General features: G+C 44.4%; 1 protein-coding gene across 2 annotated transcripts in view; it reads right to left on the reverse strand.

Moving 5' to 3' along the window:
* Positions 1 to 21,553, reverse strand: part of CMIP (c-Maf inducing protein) — a 178,681-nt gene that overhangs the window by 23,203 nt on the left and 133,925 nt on the right. For both annotated transcript variants that reach the window (XM_032230400.1, XM_032230401.1), the window contains 8 exons: positions 21,233 to 21,394; positions 19,365 to 19,406; positions 16,041 to 16,103; positions 14,672 to 14,752; positions 8,500 to 8,603; positions 6,947 to 7,051; positions 4,187 to 4,540; positions 2,919 to 2,984 (listed from right to left, as the gene is read on the reverse strand). In XM_032230400.1, coding sequence (XP_032086291.1) covers positions 2,919 to 2,984; positions 4,187 to 4,540; positions 6,947 to 7,051; positions 8,500 to 8,603; positions 14,672 to 14,752; positions 16,041 to 16,103; positions 19,365 to 19,406; positions 21,233 to 21,394 — 977 coding nt within the window. The remainder of the gene's footprint in view (positions 1 to 2,918; positions 2,985 to 4,186; positions 4,541 to 6,946; positions 7,052 to 8,499; positions 8,604 to 14,671; positions 14,753 to 16,040; positions 16,104 to 19,364; positions 19,407 to 21,232; positions 21,395 to 21,553) is intronic.

Genomic DNA, 21,553 nt, shown 5'->3' on the forward strand with positions numbered 1-21,553 from the left:
GAAATGGCCTCAAATGTTCCTGCAACAAGACTGTAGCCTCCCAAGCCTCAATCCATGCAAAACTGCTGTATGGAACCCTGGGGGCTTAAAAGCAGAAGTGGAATCCAGCCGGTTCGCACCAGATTACCAGACGTCTCGAATACGCTGAAAAACCCACTGTAGTAGCCGCCTTCACATGTGCATTCCATTGCCTGCTGCACCGGAGGGGCTTCCCTGGGCAAGTCTGAGTAGAGCGATGCAGCAGGCAACGGGATGTACATGCACGGCTGACGCAAAGGGGTGGCGATGGAAGCGGCTTTTTCAGCACGTTCGAGACCTCTGGTAGTTTTCAGCAGCCTCCAGCTGGGAAAAAGGTGGCGGCTGGGAGACTTCTCGCAATCGCACCGAAAAGAGAGCTTGCCTTCTGGTGTCTGAACCAGCCGCCGCGGGAGAAAAGAAAGAGGCGGTTGGGGGGGGAAGCGGGGCTAGGGCTGGGGCCTCTGAAGGAGCTGAAATGGGACTGGCGAAGGGAGAGCAGGTGGCATGCAGGAGGAGGCAGCCTTTGCCAGATTAAGCCAGGCCTGGGCAGAAAATAGGTAGATAGGTAGAAATTCATTTTTTTTCCTATTGGGTTCTGTGGGCATGGCTTGGTGGGGGGCTCATGTGACTGAGTGGGCATGGGTGTGAGTGATGTCGAGTTGGCCACTCCCACCCAATCCCATGACCACCACCACCACCAAGCCACACCCACAGAGCCCGGTAGGAAAAATATTTGAATCCCACCACTGCTTAAAAGGGAGTTGATCCATCCTTAAGCTACTTTGGGAGAAAGAAAGAAAGAAAGAAAGAAAGAAAGAAAGAAAGAAAGGAAGGAAGGAAGGAAGGAAGGAAGGAAGGAAGGAAGGAAGGAAGGAAGACAGACACCTGTGTGTCATCAAAGACGCAAATGGAAATTTCTAGGTCCAGGAGACCAAAACCATGCATCTGTAAACAGGATTTTCAGCTTGATTCATGTCCCAGGTGTGTTTGTTAATTGCACCGCAATTAAGGCCCATTGCCTCTGATTATCATTAGCAAAGCAATTAATGGTCACTTGCACAGAGAGCTCCTTGTATCACCTCCTCGCTCTGCCCTGGGGTCCTTGCGTGTAAAAAAACACCCCACAAAACCCGACTCGGATAAATGACACCGAAGGACTCTCGCCTTTTCTCCCTAGTCTTTCAGAAGAACGTGCACGTTGGTGGAAAAAAATGGGGCCTTCCAAAGGCACCAGGCTCCCCAGGGAGGCCTAAGCTTGCAAATTGGATGATTATAGGCTGTAATGTTCACCCCGCAGAGAAATCTTCATTTCATAAACACTGGTGTCATTAATAGGCTGCAGAGGGACCATCAGGAACTGTTTCGCTGGATTCAACGCTGTGTTTGCAGAGTGACTTGTGGTTTGATGCTTCTTCTTTTGGCGGGGCTTGTTGTTGTTAATCACGAAGTTGTGTCCGGACCATCACGACCACATGGACAACGTTTCTCCAGGCCTTCCTGTCCTCTACCATCCTCTGGAGTTCATTCAAACTCCCACTAACTGCTTTGGTGACTCCATCCAGCTACCTCATTCTCTGCCATCCCCTTCTTCTTCTGCCCTCAATCGTTCCCAGCATGAGGCTCTTCTCCAGTGAGTCCGTCCTTCTCATTAGCTGGCCAAAGGATTTGAGTTTCCTCTTCAGGATCTGGCCTTCTAAAGAGCAGTCAGGGTTGATCTCCTCTAGGGCTGACCGGTTGGGTCGCCTTGCAGTCCAAGGGACTCGCAGGAGTCTTCTCCAGCACCAGAGTTCAAAGGCCTCCATTCTTTGGCGCTCAGCCTTTCTTATGGTTCGGCGGGGCTGGCCTTGTCCTAATACATCTGCTGAGGCAACTGCTTACCTCTTGTTTGATCCAAACAAATGAGCCTGTTCACTTTTCGTTTCTATTTGTTGAAAAGTCCCTTCCACCTACATCTGACTCTGGAACTCCCATTTTTGCAGATTTAGGTGGGTCTGACAGCCTTCTCTGAAGCCGTGGTGGCGCAGTGGTTGGACTGCAGTACTGCAGGCTACTTCTGCTGCCTGCCGGCTGCCTGCAATTTGGCACTTTGAATCTCACCAAGCTCAAGGTTGACTCAGCCTTCCGTCCTTCCGAGGTGGGTAAAATGAGGACCCAGATTGTTGGGGGCAAATAGGCTGACTCTGTAAACTGCTTAGAGAGGCCGGTAAAGCACTGTGAAGCGGTATATAAGTCTAAGGGCTACTGCTAATGCTATTCTCAGTTAATGACTGAGAATAGTCATTAACTGAGAAAGCCTAGGAGGTCCACCTTTCAAATCTTCACAAAAGCTCCTGGGATGATCATCTAACTCCTTGCACAATTATCTCCAGATTGTAGTCATTGTTTTTACATTTTCAAAATTATTTTAATTTGCAGTTTTGCGCATATCTTTTTTTTTTTCATTTTTCAAGAGGGGGAAAGGAAAAAGTAAACTGCAACAACAATTTCCTTTGTGATTGCAGTTTAAATGGTGGAACTCTGGGGTTTTTTTATATAATACGAAAGCAAAAAATGTCAATTCAGATGGTTTTATTTGATTAGACCTCTCACTGTTTTGGTTACACTGTATAGAATTTTACTGCATTTTTAACAATTAACAGTTGTGTTGACTGTTAACTATAGCAGTGAGGATGCCCCAGAATCACAAAATATATGTATTTAAAATAAAGGAAACAAATGTGATCTTGGTCTGACTAACTACCTTTTTAGTCCCTGACTTACAGACAAATCTTAGCTATAAGCTACATCTATTAGACTCTTCTATTAAATCTTAGTTAGTAGTTCTTTCTGACTAATGCAAGCTATCTACCAGGGAAATGAGCAAATAAAACATCCAAAAAAAAAAACCCCTAAAAACTTACTCTTTGGGGAATGGGATGGGCTGGAGCAAACTGGCCAGAGCTGGTCTCCAATCTTCGTAATCTGATCTGTAATTAGAAAAGCACAATTAGCTTGAACTCCATGCAGAATTTACTACAGTGAATAAGCTATATTTCTAGCCAGCATAATTTGATGTTGTGTTTGTGCATGAAGTTAACCTTGGTCTCTGGCAGCCTTCTTTAACCTGATGCCCCTGGAGCTACCCAGATGAGACTTTTAATAATAATAACTCAACCCTCCTGATCATGGACCATCCTAGTTGTGAGTTCTGGATGTTATAGTTTCAGCACCTTAGAGAGTACCTAGAAAAGACAATTCAAGTCCAACTTCACTCAACTTCCAACTTGGTAATTGGCCTGAGGGTGAAACCCTAATAGACACCTATGTCCACCCTGTGTTTTGTCTATGTTAATTCCATTTCTTGTTGTTGTTGAATCTGCAAGCTGTTGTCTTTTGCAAGGAAGCAGTGCTGACTTAACACAAACTTGTGACTGTATATAATCAGGGGTGGGCTTCAAAAATTTTAGCGAGGGGTTCTCTGCCTGGTTGCTGGGTGGATGTGGCCATGGCCTAGTCGGCCTCCTGCACCACAGTGTGTGTGTGTGTGTGTGTGTGTGTTTGCCCTCTACGGGCTCTGGAGTTTTTCCTTGCGCCTCCAGAAGGGCGAATACGGCCTCCCCAGGCTCTGGAGGCCCATTTGCAGCCTTCCCAAATTTCTGCTAGGCCCTTTTTTCTCTTTCCCCGAACCTCCATGCGTGCCCTTAACTCACATGCATCCAAAAATGGGCCGCATGGGGACTCCTGGGAGATGTGGGATGGGGTGGGTGAGGCCAGCTAGGAGTCGGATTTGGGGTGCTCCAAATTGCACAGAATGTTAGCTACAGGGTCTCCCGTGACCCCCGAGAACACCCAGCAGCCCACCTCTATATATAATCCTCCAATGGAACAAGAGTTGCTGGGAATAGCATAAGAAACACAGGTTCCATCTTTCCTGTAACATGTGCTAAGGAGCCAACATGCAAATGAAGATGACCCCTTTCATCCTTCATGCTAATTTGGGAAATCCACCAGCAGGACTTGATATCTCTTCCAATACCCGGGAACAGCATTAGATTTACTACTATGCTATCTGCTTGTTTCGTGGGATTCCTGCTGAAATTGAGAAGGAAGGCCACAGGGTGTGCTCCCTAGTAGGAACCCAAGAAACTCATGTGGGCTATCTGGAAAGTCATGGGGAAGAGCAACTCACAGCATCTTGAGTATTTCCACAAAGCAGCCAAGGATACGGTCTGCTTGAGCGCTGAGTTCGATGCTAATGCTACTGCAGGTGGGGCTGACCATCAAACAGTCAATCAGGTTGGGCTCGCTGTCGTTGCCGATGCTGGCGGTCATCTTCTGGTTAGCCATGTTGTTGCGTTCAACCTCAACGTGGATCTCGTTGGACGTGACGATGACGGACTTGAGGCGGGATTCAGCCAGTGTAGCCTCCCGGGACATCAGGTCAGGGCTGGTGTGGAGAAGACGGAGAGGCAGGTTGGGCTTGCGGTCGCAGGGCTGCTGGCAGCCATTCCGAATTTCCTTCAGGCTTGGAGAGTTGTCCCGGCTGTCGCAGGAGGGGAAGATTTAAAAAAAAAGGGGGGGGGGTTCAGGTTAATGTCAGCATTCCAAATATCATCCAGAATTAAATCAGAGTTCCAAACATAACTTTCATTAAAGTTCCAATTTAATAAGAGAGAGATGTTGGTACATCTGTGGAAAAGCCAAATCTGAAAGCTTCCTGGGTTTTCCACCCAGTTGAAAGTTCATGGTCTTGTCCCCCACCCACAAGTCCATCACATGGTCCAATCTTCCTCTGCCATGCTGGCATTTCCACCCATCAAGTTCCGGTCAGGTGCAGAGGTGCGGAGACAAAGAATGACCTTGGGCTTCTAGAAAGGAATGCTTTATTTTAACAACACATTCTACTCCTTACTATCCCCCCTCCCAATTCCGCACTAATGAAACAGCATAGTAAAGAAAAAGAGAGAGAGTGAGTGGCAGGCCAAAGATCCTAAAAGGAAGGTGACTGCAGGTCTGACATCGAAGTTGCCAGATGTAAATAACAGAAATAATGGGGAAGAGACCAGATGGCTACTTTGCAAAGTCTTGCAACATGCCCTCCCTTGTTTTTTTATTGCTGTGTGCGACTCTTTTTGTTTTTTTAAATTTAAATCTTGGCCAGCTGCAATTACATTGTCCTATTTATACCACAAGAAAACAGATGTCTCTCGAAAGGGATTTGCAACGCAGCCCCTGTTTTGCAGCAGTCTGGGAGGAATGCAATCATCTCTGTGAGGAGGTTGGGGAGGAAGATGGGCCGGTCCTGGAGTCTGGGGAAGGCTAAGATGAGGGTTCTGTGTCAGAGGCAGAGAGGGGGACAGAACCGTATGCCAGTTATCAGCTGCCTTCAGAGTCAGACATCAGTGAGGCAGACAAACAGCTGGAGCCTATTCCCAGTGTGCACATGCGCAGAGTTGCCAGACTTCCCTTCGTCTGGCAACTCTGTGTATGCACACCCTGGGAACAGACTTCAGCTAAAGAACAGGGGTCAACTTGAGAGTCAGGCCACAGGTGGACAATGAATGACCTCCATCAGAGGAAATAAAAGAGGAGCGAAAGGGGAGTGGAGTTTGCAGGAGACAATTAGTTCACTTAATTGGTGAATGACTCTCTGAGACTCCTTGCCAAGCTTTGCAGATATCGGCCTGTCAGATTTCCCAGCCAGATAAGGTCTCTGACTGTCAATCCTCCCTTGAAAGACTTTGCTGGATGTGAATGAGCAGAATTCACAGTCAATTAATAAAAGGGTTTTTTGTCGGGACAAGGAGTCTGCTTCATGCTCTTGGGAAGCCTCGGTCAGAACAGTCTCACCCCGATGATGCAAAATTGTGATGCAATTGTTTCTCTCAATAAACAGCCCACCAGGATAGTCAACTCAATTTCCTAGAAAATGGGATTTGTGGAAAAGCAAAGCAGATGCCTCTTTGCCAGAAGGCTTCTTGGGCTTCACAGAGAGTTAATAAACAGCATACTGGTGAGCTGGTTTCTTCTATCAACCAAAGGTCTCCCACATCATGCTTGCAAAATTCCAAATCTGCCCCGTTCCTCACAATTTCACCTCAATATCGACAAACACCCCCTCCCCACAACTTCCTCTGCAGAGCTTGCTGGGAAAAGGCCTGGAAACTAAAACATATGGAGAACGGTTGCAGGATTTGGGTTTGGCAAGTCTGAAAAAAAGAAGAATTAGGGGTGACATGATAGCAGTATTCCAGTATTTGAGGGGCTGCCACAAAGAAGAGGGAGTCAAATTACCAATATTCTCCAAAGGGCAGAACAAGAAGCAATGGATGGAAACTAATCAAGGAGAGAAGCAACCTGGAGTTAAGGAGAAACGTCCTAACAGGGAGGACAACTGACCAGTGGAAAGGCTTCCCTTCAGACGTTGTGGGCACTCCATCACTGGAGGTTTTTAGGAAGAGACTGGACAGTCACTTATCTGAAATGGTATAGGTTCTCCTGCTTGAGCAGGGGGCTGGACTAGAAGACCTCCAAGGTCCCTTCCAGCTCATTCATTCATTCTATTCTAAAAACGTAACACGTTTTGATGCAAGTGCATTTTCCTTCTTTGAGGGTTACCCCTGAAAGGGCTCACGGGGGGGGGGGGGGAGGTGACTGACCTGTTGATGAATTCTTTTTTTTTTCCAAAAGTTTTATTTTCTTTTAAAACAAACATTTCATCATTCCTCAATCAGTGAGACATCGGAGTACAATTTTTTTTTGTGTCAAAATAGTTCTAGTTTACCACCAAATTCTTGTCTAGCCTAATGTATACCCCTCCCTCCCTCCACCCTCCCCACCAATCCCCCTCCTCCTTCCCCCCCCCTACTTCCCAGAACCCGTACACGGTATGGATTTTTAACAAACACAGTCTAAAATCTATTGAGAAAAAAGAAATAAAGAAATTAACCTGTTGATGAATTCTTCGTAGCAGGAATAAATGGCTGCTAGGCAGACGGCAACAAGATTCGGAAGGACCCGTGGGTGTGGACACTGGCCGGTCGGGCCGTGCATACTGGAACGACAGGAAAGGGATGTCAGATGGTGTGTCCACAAAGAGCATTGTTAAGGAAGGAGAGGCACAAAGACTAATAAAAGAGAACATTTGTATCTCAGGGTTGAACTATGAGGTCTTTGGTGCCTTTGAGATCGTTCGTTTTCTTTGCAGATGTTTCATGACCCAACTAGGTAACATCATCAGTGGCAGAAGGGAGGAGGGTTTGCAGGGAGGAGGGGAGGAGGACGACTATGGGGCCCAGAAGGGAGGAGGGTTTGCAGGGAGAAAGAGGAGGGACGATGGGGTCCTTGGTGCTCTCTGAGCTTGGTGGTTTTCTTGCAGATGTTTCATTACCAAACTAGGTAACATTCTCAGTATTAGAATGGAGTGGGGTTTGCTTGGTAGGATAATGATATATCTGCAAGAAAACCACCAAACCACCAAGGACCTCACAAATCCTAAATCCAGTCCCCCTGACTTGGTTCCATAGGGATTGCAGAATGACCAGTCGCTTTGGAAATAGTATTTTCTTTTAATTTATACTTATTAATGTTTTAGATTTGTCACCCCAGGTAACAACTGCATTAGCATAATAATAAAGAAGAGAGTACTATGGTCTGTGATGCATTCTACTAGTTGTTAGTATATTATGGTGTTTATTTGCTTCAATCGGCTTTTGTTCTTTTTAATTGTTGCCGATCATCAACCAAATAAACATTGATTGAGTCACTGATGAATGGAAACGACACACAGCAAAAGGTGTGGATCCTGCTAGGATGAGAAGGTTTGCTAAATTATAGGTCAATGTTGAGAAGAAACACCCTTCTTTATCCAAAAGGTGCTTTTTCAAAAGGCAACTGGACTTTGCTCTCACTTCCCACCTTCTTCAGTTCTGACTGAATGGTGAGGAATGGAAGGATCTATATACCTTGAAGTCATCTGGTCGTTAGCACTCTCTCTGAGAGTCACTGGGGCCACTTGGAGGTTTCTCTGTGACCTGAAGGTCACCTGAACAGGTGGGCGTGGGACCTTCTTGGAGCTTCTAAAAGGATTGTGTTATAAACAGGAGATAGGTAGTGTTGTATCCCCACCCCTTCTGTTGAGAGAGGGCTGCTCAATCTTAATGTAGATGGCCTCTTTCAAACCTTAAAAGAGATTCCTTTTTAAAATCCTTCCCTCCGCCACCCTTCAATCAGAACTGAAGAAGCTTCTTGGATGAGAAGTGAAACGTCTTCAAGGAAAAACGAAGTCCGGCTTACTTTTGAAAAAGCACCTTTGGGACAACGGTGACCTGGATGACTGAGAATCTCCATAGACAAACACCCTGCCTTGTTTTTTGCAGGTTTAAGTTAAGCTCATGGCAAAATGTTGGCTATCAAAAGCTGATGGCGAGGAGAGCCATTGAAGCGCGAGACGAGGCCAAGGTCCTACAAAGGGAATTTTTTTTACCACACGCCCATATTTACCTGTGGATAAATTTCTTTACCACTTCCATGCCTGCATTCAGTTCATTCAAGGCCAGAATATACTCCTGAGTAAAGAGCCGCAACCGAGGACATTTACCAAAATCCTTTCAAAAAACAGAGGGGGAAAACAGATATTTAAGACTCGGAAATGCCAAAGACTGGACTTCCAATAAGGATGTCTTGAGCAAGGGAAAGTTTCAATCAGTATTTATACAGATACTAGCTGATAATCTGGCTTTGCCTGGAACAAATCCCCCTTACCAGAGGGAGCCCCCTTGTGGAGTACTGTAAAGCTGTTACCATGGCAACTCCACTGTGCTGTACAGTAGAAGCCACTTCAAGGCACAACAGGCTGTATCTTAACAGAATTAGAATCCAAAATGCACACTATCAAAAGTACTGTGATTTGAAACAACAGATATAATGCATTCCTTTTCATTTCAGCATTCCAGAGTTATGCTGGAACATAGGTCAAGTGATCAAAATTTGGATGCTTGGCAAACTGACAAGTATTCACAACAACTGCAGTGTCCCGGGTCACGTGATGGTTCGTGGACTTTTCAGGTGGTTTCAGACAAGCAAAGTCAATGAGAGAAGACAGATTCCCTTAAACCAGTGTTTCTCAACCTTGGCAACTTGAAGATGTCCGGACTTCAACTCCCAGAATTCCCCAGCCAGCATTCGCTGGCTGGGGAATTCTGGGAGTTGAAGTCCAGACATCTTCAAGTTGCCAAGGTTGAGAAACACTGCCTTAAACAACCATAAGATTCACTTAAAACTTGCAGTGTTTTGCTTAACAACTGTGGCAAGAATGGTTGTAAAATCGTGTGTGGTTCACTTAACAATCACCTTGTTTAGCAACTGAAATTTTGGTTCCCAATGATGGTTGTAAGTCAAGGACCTCATGTACTCTTTTTTTAAATTAATAGCAATCGCACTTAGACTTATATATCACTTCATATACCACTTTTACAGCCCTCTTTAAGCAGTTTACAGAGTCAGCCTACTGTCCCCAACAATCTGGGTCCTCATTTTACCCACTTCAGTAGTTTAGTTTAGTTTAGTTTAGTTTAGTTTAGTTTAGTTTAGTTTAGTTTAGCTTAGTTTAGTTTAGTTTAGTTTAATGAAATTTGTATGCCGCCCACTCCCATTGGGACTCTGGGCGGCTCACAGGCAAGATAAAAGCATTTTTAAAAATTTTAAAATAAGAAATACAATATTAAAATCAACACAACATCCATTCTGTCCAACAGGACAGTAGGACAGAAGGCTGAGTCAACCTTGAGCCTGGTGAGTTTCTAACTGCCAAATTGTAGGCAGTTGGCAGGCAGCAGAAGTAGCCTGCAGTACTGCACTCTAACCACTGCGCCACCACAGCTCATAATGGAAAGAATGTTACTCAACCTTGTGCCCTGCAGATACCCTGAGTGCAACAACCATGTTCCCCAGCCAGCATGACTAACTGGGTTGGATGGGACGCATTGTCCACCGATTAGAAGACTTGAGTTATAATAGCCCCACCTAGTTCATTACTAAAATTCCAAGGCTACCAACGCAGAAAGGCTCCTTCCCAAGATATGCCCATACTTGTCCCCAATTCTTTAATTGCTTGCGAACCTCCACAGCTCTGAAGTTGCTGTCTGCAAGATTTGGGTGGTTGAAAGGTTTTCTCTTGCTTGAATGCAATGTGCTCCCAAAAAGTTTGCAGAAAGAATAACCATGCCAAATAAGGGCCAGGCCGATTCGGAGGCAGCTGAGTCAGCCAGCTGATTTTAAATGTCACGAAAAAGCAGCAAATTTGCTAGTTATTTAATTTGCTGCTATGTTATTACAACATCAGTGAGCTTCACAGCTTCGGATGCCAAGCATGTTGGATCGCTTCAGGCAATAGGTATCCTTGTTTTCTTTTGAACATTTGGGTCTTCGGTTTTACTTGGAAATAAGAGCTGATTGCGGGACACGCAGTAGTCTAAATTGGTCAACACAATCGAATGTTCTCCAGGGGTTTCGGGCTATATCTTCCATTGTGGATGGAAGACTACCACGAACATCTGGAAGGCTTCGAGATGCATGTCCACATTAAAGACCTACAGTGAACTCATTCTTTTTGCTCAGGTTATGTAGCCCAAATGAGAGCCACAGGGAGCCAAGAGCTGGCGAGATCAAGGGACAGCGAGACATAAACATTTTAGGAGAATGCAGTATTGCAAACTAACTCTGCCCACCGCCAGGAGTCCGATCCTGACCGGCTCAAGCTTGGCTCAGCCTCCAATCCTTCCAAGGTTGGTAAACTGAGGACCCAGATTGTTGGGAGCAACAGGCTGGCTCTGCAAACCACCCAGAGAGGGCTGTAAAATACCATGAAGTGGGATATAGATCTAAGTTGTGAACCATGGGGGCGCAATGGTTAGAATGCAGTACTGCAGGCTACTTCTGCTGACTGCCGGCTGCCAGCAATTTGGTAGTTCGAGTCTCACCGGCTCAAGGTTGACTCAGTGGTGAAATTCATTTTTTTTTACTACCGGTTCTGTGGGCATGGCTTGGCGAGTGCGGCAGGGGAAGAATACTGCAAAATCTCCATTCTCTCTCCATTCTAGGGGAATGGGATTGCAAAATCTCCATTCTCATCCCACTCTGGGGCCAGCCAGAGGTGGCATTTGCCGGTTCTCCAAACAACTCAAATTTTCTTCTACCGGTTCTCTGAACTACTCAATATTTCCGCCACCGGTTCTCCAGAACCTGTCAGAACCTGCTGGATTTCACCCCTGGGTTGACTCAGCCTTCCATCCTTCCGAGGTCAGTAAAATGAGGAGATTGTTGGGGGATTGTAGGCTGACTCTGTAAAGCACCGTGAAGCGGTATATAAGTGCTATTGCTAAATTCTATTGCTATTGTTGTTGTTTCTGTCTATCAGAGTGGAAGAAGCCACAGCTAAATTGCCAGGTACCCAAATGAAGGTATTCCATGTTCTTTTATGTTGTTAAAGGTACTACACCACAACATTTCTCCTGTCCAGCAATGAAGGTAGGGGTATTCTTAAAAACTGGTATGAAAAAGTTCAGGAACAGTTTAGACACATGTTGCAAATGTGATTGGTTGAAAGCGAGCAGGCATTACGGACATAAATGATTGACAGCCCGCTATGATGCCTTGTGCTCCTTTCTTTGTGAAATTCCTCAGTCCCTTGGCCGAACGCTCGTGTCTGTCCGACCCCTGCTTGGCCAGCAAACGGGGCTGCACAAACTCACAAAAGGAGCCGAGATCTTTTGACTGATTTACGCCTCCACTTAGAATGCCGTTAGCATAACAAATGTTTGTATGATATCACAAATGGCGGTTCTCCAAATTCATCAGGACCAAGAAGATTGAGTCTTTTTGCATTGCCGGAGCAATGCAAAAGCTGAACATTTGAACATCGGCGGCGGAGACAATGAAGTTGCAAAGGCCAGACCATAAATCTCAGCTTTTCATTATCTACCCTGGATGGTCAAAGCACTCTGGCAGTTAAAAAAGATCTTCCCCTAGAGCTCCAACGGATTGTCAACTGTCTTTTGCATACTGACATTATTTGGGGATAACCCCACCATTGGCTCCCTCTAAGATAGCTTTTCTTCTTGAAGGGCTGTGCAGATTTTTTTTAAAATAAATTGCCCATGGGGAACATGTTTCTTGCAAGAGGCAGACTCATGGGCAGCCAAGTGAAAATCTGCAGACCTCTTGGCACAAGTCATTTCATGTTGCAAGGTTTCAGTTTGCAAAATCAGCCTGGGTGCATTTAAAAAAAAAAGGTGAAGGGGGTTGTGCTACTTGTAAACCAAAAGATTTTCTGCAAAGCAGAAAGGTGATTGTTTCATCAGTTTAGGCAACTGATTCAGAGGAAGGTTACTGCCTAATTTTTAAAAAAAAGAATACTACTCAAGCAGTTACATTGCTTTCGATGGATTAAGACCTAGATTTAATAGGAAAATGGACGCAGACATAAGAATACAAAATCTTCAGGCTTCCCTGAAGGCTCCGGAGGGTGAAAAATGGCCCTATGAGCAAACTGGAAGTCCATTCCCAAACTTCTGGTTTGCCCGTAGGGCCAGTGTTTCATGCTTTGGAAGTTTCAGGGAAGGCTCTGGAGGGTGAAAAATGGCCTCAAAAGAAGGCCGAAGTCAGCTGGCTAGTGCGCACGCTGGCCAGCTGATAGGGCAATGCTTTACGTGCCCTGCCATAGGTTCGCCATCATGGCTGTATTGTGTAAAGGAAAGTCTCACCCTCCCGTATACTTTCCCCCATATGGTGAGTGTATTTCTCCACAAGTGGGAAGAAGCCTCTGAGGCAGGACCTTCCTGGAAATTGCAGGTGTGATTCAGAATCCCGCCTGGAAGCTCCTGCTTGGTTGTTTGGAAAGACAAGTGATGAATCGATCTATCGCTTGCCTGACTGCCTACCTACCTCTCATAAAGTAAGAAGTTCTTTGACTAAAACATGACTCATGGTTAGCATGTGAAGCTTGTGCACTTGGTTTTGGAAGCTGTTTGCTATTATCTTCTTCTGGAAGCTTGTTTCAGTAGATTCTAAGCTTCTTGCAACTTTGGGAGCTCTTTAGGGTCTGCATCAAAATATTAATCAAGCTAGACCCTATCTAGTTTCTCAGCCCAGAAAAGACTGACAAATATCAGTTTGGCCTTGTGGTTGAAGGCACCAGGCTAGAAACCAGGAAACTGTGAGTTCTAGTCCCACCTTAGGCATGAAAGCCAGCTGGGTAACTTTGGGCTGATCACCAGGAGCTGGTGAGTTCTAGTCCCATTTTAGGAATGAAAGCGAGCTGGATGACTTTGGATCAATAACCAGGAGATGGTGAGTTCTAGTCCTCCCTTAGACATGAAAGCCAGCTGGGTGACTTTGGACCAATAACCAGGAGATGGTGAGTTCTAGTCCTCCCTTAGGCATGAAAACCAACTGGGTGATTTTGGGCCAATCACAAGGAGATGGTGAGTTCTAGTCCGGCCTTAGGCATGAAATCTGGCTGGGTGATTTTGGATCAACAACCAGGAGATGGTGAGTTCTAGTCCTCCCTTAGGTATGAAAGCCAGCTGGGTGACTTTGGATCAATCACCAGGTGATGGTGAATTTTAGTCCTGCCTTAAGCATGAAAGCCAACTGGGTGACTTTGAGCCAATCACTCTTTCTCACACTTGGGTGACAAGCCCATTGGTAAATTCCTGTCTCAACCAATGGATCATCACTCAATTGATCCAAAAGAAACAGATCCTGCAAGTTGCAAGAAAATGCTAGGAAGGGGGAGAAAAAAGTACGGGGCATAATCTTTTTCAGCAGCTTTTACAGTCCAATCATGCTCTTTGATTCAACTTCAAGGATAAAAGTCAATTAAGAAAGATGAAACAAGTAGATGAACAAGGAAGGGCTAAAACCTCTCTGCACTTGTGAATATAAATCACAGTGCCTCCCGAAGGGGGAAAAAACATTTCTGTTCTTGCCTGTTGACCTGTAATACGTTGCTTGTCCTTTCTGTACCAGTATCAAAAAGAGGAAAGTTTTACGTATAAGTCTTCCCATTAAATACTGTCTAGAAAACATTTCAGGTAGAAAGGCAGGAGAGCAGATTATGAATATTTATTTAGCCATTCCATGTTTCACTTTTGGAAAAAGGATGCCCCCCCCCCTCGCACAATTACTTTCCACACCTTCCATTTTTCACAAAAGACAAAGAGGTAGCCTTTAGGAGGGAAAAGAACCACAAACTTTCACCAACTTTCTCTTTTTAGATAAACATGGAGACAGGCTTCCAATGAAGCATGAACCTAAGTATTTTAGGACTACAGTGGCACCTCTGTACTCATTGTTAATTGGTTCCAAAACAATCAATACCAAACAATTTTTTCCCATAAGGAATAATGTAGTACGTCACAAGGCAGCCTACATCAACATGTTCTAGCAAATGCATTGAGTACTAAACAAAGGATGAATACCGGGACAACATTTTTGTGTCAAAATGCATTGAGTACCAAATCCGATGAGTTTCAACGCAGTCAAGTACCAAGGTACCACGGTACCTGCTTCTTTGTTCCATAAATACATTACATGGACATAACGGACCACATAAAATAACAGCAAAGTGAAGCTTTTGTACTGAAAAACCAAGGCAACGAAGTGATGGACTCACCATGTTATGTTTTAGGATTCTTTGTACCACTGGAGTGAAGACTTCTATGACCACCATAGACCGGGGGCGTTCTCGGCAATGCTGTGTCAAGAGATGGTTAGATTTAAAAAGAGGTGAGAAAAAGCACAATCCACTGCCTCTAATGACCCAACATTTTATTCATCTTAGCAAGGATAACATCAGTTATAATGGCTCTCTTCCCCAATCTACCAGAGAGATCTTTGTGAAGGGATTGACAAGTACTTCTCAGTAAGGACCACGGAAGTTACGTCTCACTCATGTTGCCTGTTCCTCTTCTTTCTGAAGCTGTCAGGCTTGGAAACCATCTCAGTTAAAAGCAAGGGAGATCTAGTAGTGAACAATGGGTCCACTGGATTACAGTAGTTTGCAACCCAAAATTCCCAATATTAGATGGGAAGTCCAATAGATGTCAATTTTTACGTATTTCTTTCAGTAGCATAGAGAGGTCATGTGTTATAATTGGAAACACATCAAAACAGTCATTATTAGCAACAAAGTTGCTAATAAATACTGGAGCATCCCTCAAATTGAATTTTCATCCCAGACAGTTATTGGCTTGCTTGCTCATTTAGCTCGTTATCTCTGTATCTATCTCTGTATTAAATATCTCTGTATGTATCTCTGTGTCTGTCTATCATCCATCCATCTATCCAGTGGTGGGATTCAAATAAATTAACCAGTTCTCTACCGTAATGATTTCTTCCAACAACCAGTTCACCAAACTGCTCAGAAAGTTAATAACCCGAAGTTGGTGCAAACTAGCTGAATCCCAACACTGTATGTATGTTTGTATCTATCTATCCATCCAATCCAATCCAATCCAATCCAATCCAATCCAATCCAATCCAATCCAATCCAATCCAATCCAATCCAATCCATCCATCCATCCATCCAACCAACCAACCAACCAACCAACCAACCAACCAACCAACCAACCATAATGCTTATAATTCATGCTTATCTTGGAGGACTGTAGTTATGGACAGCCTCGCTAGGTAGATCAGACAAAAAAATCGACTCTGCAGAAAGCTAAAAAAAAAAAGTTTATTGAGAGAAGCTACAGTAACAACATCTTTAGACTGTGTTGTCTCTCCTCCATTTATGCTCCGGTAAGGACGACAGCTGTCTAAGCAAAACTGTCTGAATGTTATCAATTTTCTCTGGACTTAAAAAAAAAAAAGTTTTATCTCATTTTGTCTAGATCACAGTTTCTGCGTATATCCATAAAGGTTACACCTTCCTTACTCTCTACAAACAAAACCTTAACTTGTTTAAGGAGCTGCGACTTAAGACAGTTTTGGACATTGGTTGCAAAAATTAAGAAAAGAAACAAGGACACCAGAAATACCTTGCAAAAGAATTCACACAAGTCAGGTGGTGGATGGTTGTTTTCCAGCAAAGGAGCAAGTGCCTAAAATGATGAAGGAATGACAGCACGTTTATATTCATTTATAATCTGGCCGTTATATTAGAAGCAGGCTCTCTATTATTCTTCCATCTCCAACCAGAAGAAGAAAAGGGCTCTTGTAGGCAAAAAGGTTACTGCAGAAGATGACGTAGATAAAGAAACTTCTTCAGAATCCTGAACCACATTTCATTTAAGAGATTTCTAAACATTTGGGCTGCTGGAGCAAACAAGACGAATCAGACATGAAGCCTCATCAGCACCAAGGATCCCTTCACCAAACATTCAACAGTGGTCAGGGTGGCAATTTAACTATTACTGATAGATGAGCATCCTGGGAAAAGTGTTTAGGGAAGAGGTGTGGGTTTCTTCCTCTGCTACCCTGTTTCCCCAAAAATAAGACCACCCCCCAAAATAAGCCCTCCCCTAAAATATTTACACGCATGGGCAGCTGCTCCCCACTGCTGCATCCTGCTTCCACTTTGGTCTGCTCCCAGCGCGGGGAGTAGGGCGCACTCTGATTGGTTGCGCATCAGACAGTGCCGGGTATAAAATAGCTATCAAAAGTGCTGAACAGCTGCTGGGGTAGTGATCCACTGGTTAGAGCTAATTGTTAGCCTAAATAAAGTCTGTTAGCCTTCAGCTCAGTCTCGTCTCTATCTGTCATGCTGAGCATTGGGAAAGATCACCCATCATTTCCTTGGGAGGGGGGACATACCCCACATGCACCGTTCAGCATCCTTGCAGTGACACTCCCCTGTTTGCCCCAAAATAACCCCTCCCTGGATAATAAGCCCTCCCCTAAAATATTTAACCACATGTGCAGCCGGTCCCCATTATTTCCTGGGGGGAGGGGAGAACATTCCACCACGTGCCCCACATGCACCTCCCATCCACATGGAATAGCCCCCATGGCCGCAAACTCTACCTTCCACGCCCCTTCTCTTAGTGGCGGCTGCAAAGAGAGCCCTGTGATGCCAGGGCTGGCAAGAGTGCCAGGCACAGGGACAGAACATCCAGCCCTCCCTGGATCATATGATCCGTGGGTGAGGTTAAGAGGCCTCCTGTACCTCCAAACTAATAAGACCTCCCCAAAAATAAGGCCAAGTGCTTATTTCAGGGGTCAAAAGAAAATAAGACCCTGTCTTATTTTCGGGCAAACAAGGTATTTGCTTTCAGGAAAATGATTTATTCTTCCCTGATTTTTCAGTACTCTTAATAAGGATCTGGACTGCCTATGCAAAACATCTGGCAACATATTACTTAAGATATTCTGAGGATCACCTCTTTTTGCAACCTCTGATCATTTGGGCCCATCTTTCTCTCTTGGAGTAACAGTCCTGTTTGAAGAGTTTCCCGATCTAACAAAAGCCAGGACCATGGGAATTTTCCAAAGCAAGTGGAAACTTCTTCCTTTCCAACAAAGCTCTTGTTTTCCCAATTCCTAACTTCATCCTTTCTCTGTTCATTGCTAGGCAACTCAAACGCAGTTACATGCTGTAATGGCACTAAGAGTAACAGCAGCCCCATAATCAGATTATGTCACTGTTGCCACGATTGTAAATTATGATGTATTGTCAGAACAGAAGATTCTTCAAGGTTTAGTCTGTCTTGGGGCTAAAGAATTCCAGGTACCAGATTGCAAAAACAGTTGTTGTTTTTTTTAAAGACAGGAAGAAGCTTCTGCAAAAACCTTTCTGGCAATTCTTTTTCAGAGCATCAATTCTTTGGAAACTAAACTGCTTGAATATCTTCTCCACTTGGATTTAAAGAGACAACTAACACACCAACTAACACACATGTAAAAGCCACAGGCCTACATTAAAGCCAAACAGAGAGCGTGGGCATTCAAGACGGACTTATCTTGTTGGAAGACAGACTCACATAACTAATGCTACTCAAGCAGAGGAAAAATTTCTCTGTTATTGAAACCTCCTGAGAATAATTTCCTAATCCATGTGTTGTTCAGTTGATAAATCATATCCGATCCCTCACGACCTTATGGACCGCAGCCCACCAGGCTAGTGGTGGGATTCAACGTTTTTTTTACTACCGAAACTGTGGGTGTGGTGTGGCTTGGTGGGCATGGCTTGGTGGGTGTGGCAGGGGAAGGATGCTGTAAAATCCCCATTCCCTCCCAATCATCTGGAACTCGGGTGGCAGAGAATAGATGGGGGCAGGGCCAGTCAGAGGTGGCATTTACTGGTTCTCCCAACTACTCAAAATTTCCGCTACTGGTTCTCCAGAACTGGCCAGAACCTGCTGAATACCTCTCTGCACCAGGCCTCCCTGTCTTCTGGTGTCTTTTGGAATTTGTCCAAATCCATCCATCTGTCCGTCCATCCATCCATCCACTCACCCCCCTATTCAATTTATTGGCCGTCCATTTTACCACAGGATAACTCTGGAGGGCTTATAGTATTAAATTCATGTTCATTGAGTCAACGACACTATCTAACCATCTCATCCTCTTCCATCTCCTCCTTTTCCCTTCCACCTTTCCCAACATCAGGGTCTTTTCCAAGGAGTCCCATACTTTGGTGGCTAAAGTATTTGACCTTCTTTAGAAAGTTCTCCAAGGATTTTTAAGTGACAGCAAAGCTGCACACACATCTGGCAACAGATTATTATTGCACTTGCTCTTTGGTCACATTATTTGTGTTGGAAGGTTTGTTGAGACCATTACGGAACCAGATGAAAATGGTAACTAAGGTAAGGTTACTTAACAATGGTATTGGAAATTGTGAGCTTCCAAAATTCAGCAAGAAAATTAAGGAGACCATATTCACCTTTGTGATAAACGGCTGACTTGGCTAGCATTTTTACAAGGAAAAGATAACAAAATACGTAAGAAGAATATAGACTTCTCCTTCACCTCATTTAGCCAACCAGATGCACTTTAATTATTTTGGGAAAGATATATTGGAACATCCCTTTCAATCCTTACATTCTACTAATTTTTTAGACTCTGGATATAATGAATACTAACAATACAAGCTACGCAATGGATGGGCTGTAAAATTTAATTCTTGCAACTCCCTAAATCCCATCCTTTCTCTTCAAATATTTTAGGGGAGGGGGGTAATGAAAATAATGTTCCCAACCGCTTCTCTTAGCTATTACTTGACTACATAACCTTGGAATGAAACCATGTTAAATCTGTAGTTTTAAAAAAAATCATGGAGAAAGACTACCCTAGAGAAGTCAAACTCAAGGAAGGAGACTCAGTATCCCCCCCTTCCCAAAAAAAGAGTTTTTGTAACTTACCACAATAATATTTTCATGCTCTTGAGCAGTTAGATTGGTCGCCTGAAAATTGAGGTTTACATTAACGTTATGTTTACAAAATTGAGATCAGATTACATTTACAAAATTGAGATTATATTACATTACAGATTACATTACGAAATCAATGGCAGATCATCACCATTATCATCCATCTGCAATTGGTTTCAAGATCCATCTGCTCTGTTCTCCCACAGGGTCCCCATTTCCAATCAATCTGGAGGGTCACCCATTAAGCCAGATGATTCTAACTGATCACGCGTCACTCAAAAGATCCAGTTGCTGAGGAAGAGAAAAACGCCAGTTGCAACACTGGTGACTCTGTTGCCCCCAGCAACATCTCCCATCTCTAATTCTCCCAGAACCACCAAACCAGTGAACTCAATCACTGATGGTGATGCAAACACTTCCCATCTTGTCAATAATCACTCACGAGTTCCCACCTGCAATCATTCACAATAAAGGAATCAGGAAAAATTCCAGACAAGAGGTTAAACTACCAAACCAAATGGACAACCAGTCTAGGATGGCGTAAATCGGCTTCTCACACGTCTTTCTTACGGGCAAGGAGGTTTAATGGGCAGCTTTTTAAATGGACAGTCTTTAACGTGAGGATGGGGGTGATCACACTGAAATAATTGGGATTCTGGAAGTCTACAAGTCCTAGAATTGCTAAGGTTGGACAGACCTATAATAGCAAGGAAAGGAAAGCAGTTTCTGAATTGAATTGAATTTGAATTGAATTTATTATATTTCTATGCCGCCCTTTTCCCAGAAGGGACTCAGGGCGGCTCACAACTCAAGTCGGGGGGGGGGGGGGGAATAGGGGATACTAATAGGGGAAAAAAGACATAGACAAACAATACCACAATTTTGAAAACAACTCAACAGGCACACCATTCGAGCGGGGACAGGAACTCATCAGCCCCAGGCCTTTCGGAACAGCCAGGTTTTAAGGGCTTTGTGGAAAGCCTGGAGGGTGGTGAGGGTCCGAATTATACTTCTGCCAACCCAGCAGTTCGAAAGCATGTAGAAAAATAGGGACCACCTTTGGTGAGAAGGTAACAGCGTTCCCTGCACCTTCGGCGTTTGGTCATGCCGGCCATATGATCACAGAGATGTCTTCGGACAGCGCTGGCTCTTCGGCTTTGAAACGGAGATGAGCACCGCCCCCTAGAGTCAGCAACAACTAGCACATATGTGCAAGGGAAACCTTTACCTTATAGAGGGTGGAGCTCATCTCTGTTTCAAGACCATTGAGCCAGTGCTATCCGAAAATGTTTCTGCAGTCATGTGGCCATCATGACATCACAGAGAATTGTTTCTTCCCCACTAAAGTGGTACCTATTATCTACTCGCATTTACTTGTCTTTGAACTGCTAGGTGGACAGGAACTAGACAAAGAAGGCTGCTCACCCCACTGCGCGACACTCAGATCTCAAACCTGGGTTGCCGGCTTTCAGCCGATAATAGCAATAGCAATAGCAGTTAGACTTATATACCGCTTCATAGGGCTTTCAGCCCTCTCTAAGCGGTTTACAGAGTCAGCATTTGGCCCCCACAATCTGTGTCCTCATTTTACCCACCTCGGAAGGATGGAAGGCTGAGTCAACCTTGAGCCGGTGAGATTTGAACCGCCGAACTGCAGATAGCAGTCAGCTGATGTGGCCTGCAGTACTGCACTCTACTCACTGCACCACCTCGGCTCAACACTCAACACTTTGACCACTGAACCATTATACCGTCCTGTAATAGATTCTGCCTAAAAATCTGCTGCACTGGGTTTACTAGTTTGTTGGTTTGGATCATTAGAAAACAGAAATGAAGAGACATCATTGCCAAATACTTACCTCTGAAAGCAACTTGGAAACAATTTCTAAAGGAGCTTGATGGATGGATTCATCCTGCAAAGGGGAAGTTAGCGCCATGTCCACCAAACTCCGGATTTCTTTCAGGACCACCTCTAAGCGGCTTGGATTACTCAGCACTTTCTTGTACTTGTAGATCTTTTTCTAGGAAGAAAACAAACATAGATAGGATGTTTACTTAAGGTTTACTTTGAAGATTACATCCAAGTCCTGTCTGCTTTTAGCTCTGAAGGCTGCTTGGGCTGCTCAACCTAGATGGAATTAGAAGGGAGCCAACCTCTTTGAAACAGAGAGAGGAAAAAG

The sequence above is a fragment of the Thamnophis elegans genome, chromosome 14, assembly GCF_009769535.1.
Source record: "Thamnophis elegans isolate rThaEle1 chromosome 14, rThaEle1.pri, whole genome shotgun sequence".
Lineage (NCBI taxonomy): Eukaryota > Metazoa > Chordata > Lepidosauria > Squamata > Colubridae > Thamnophis > Thamnophis elegans.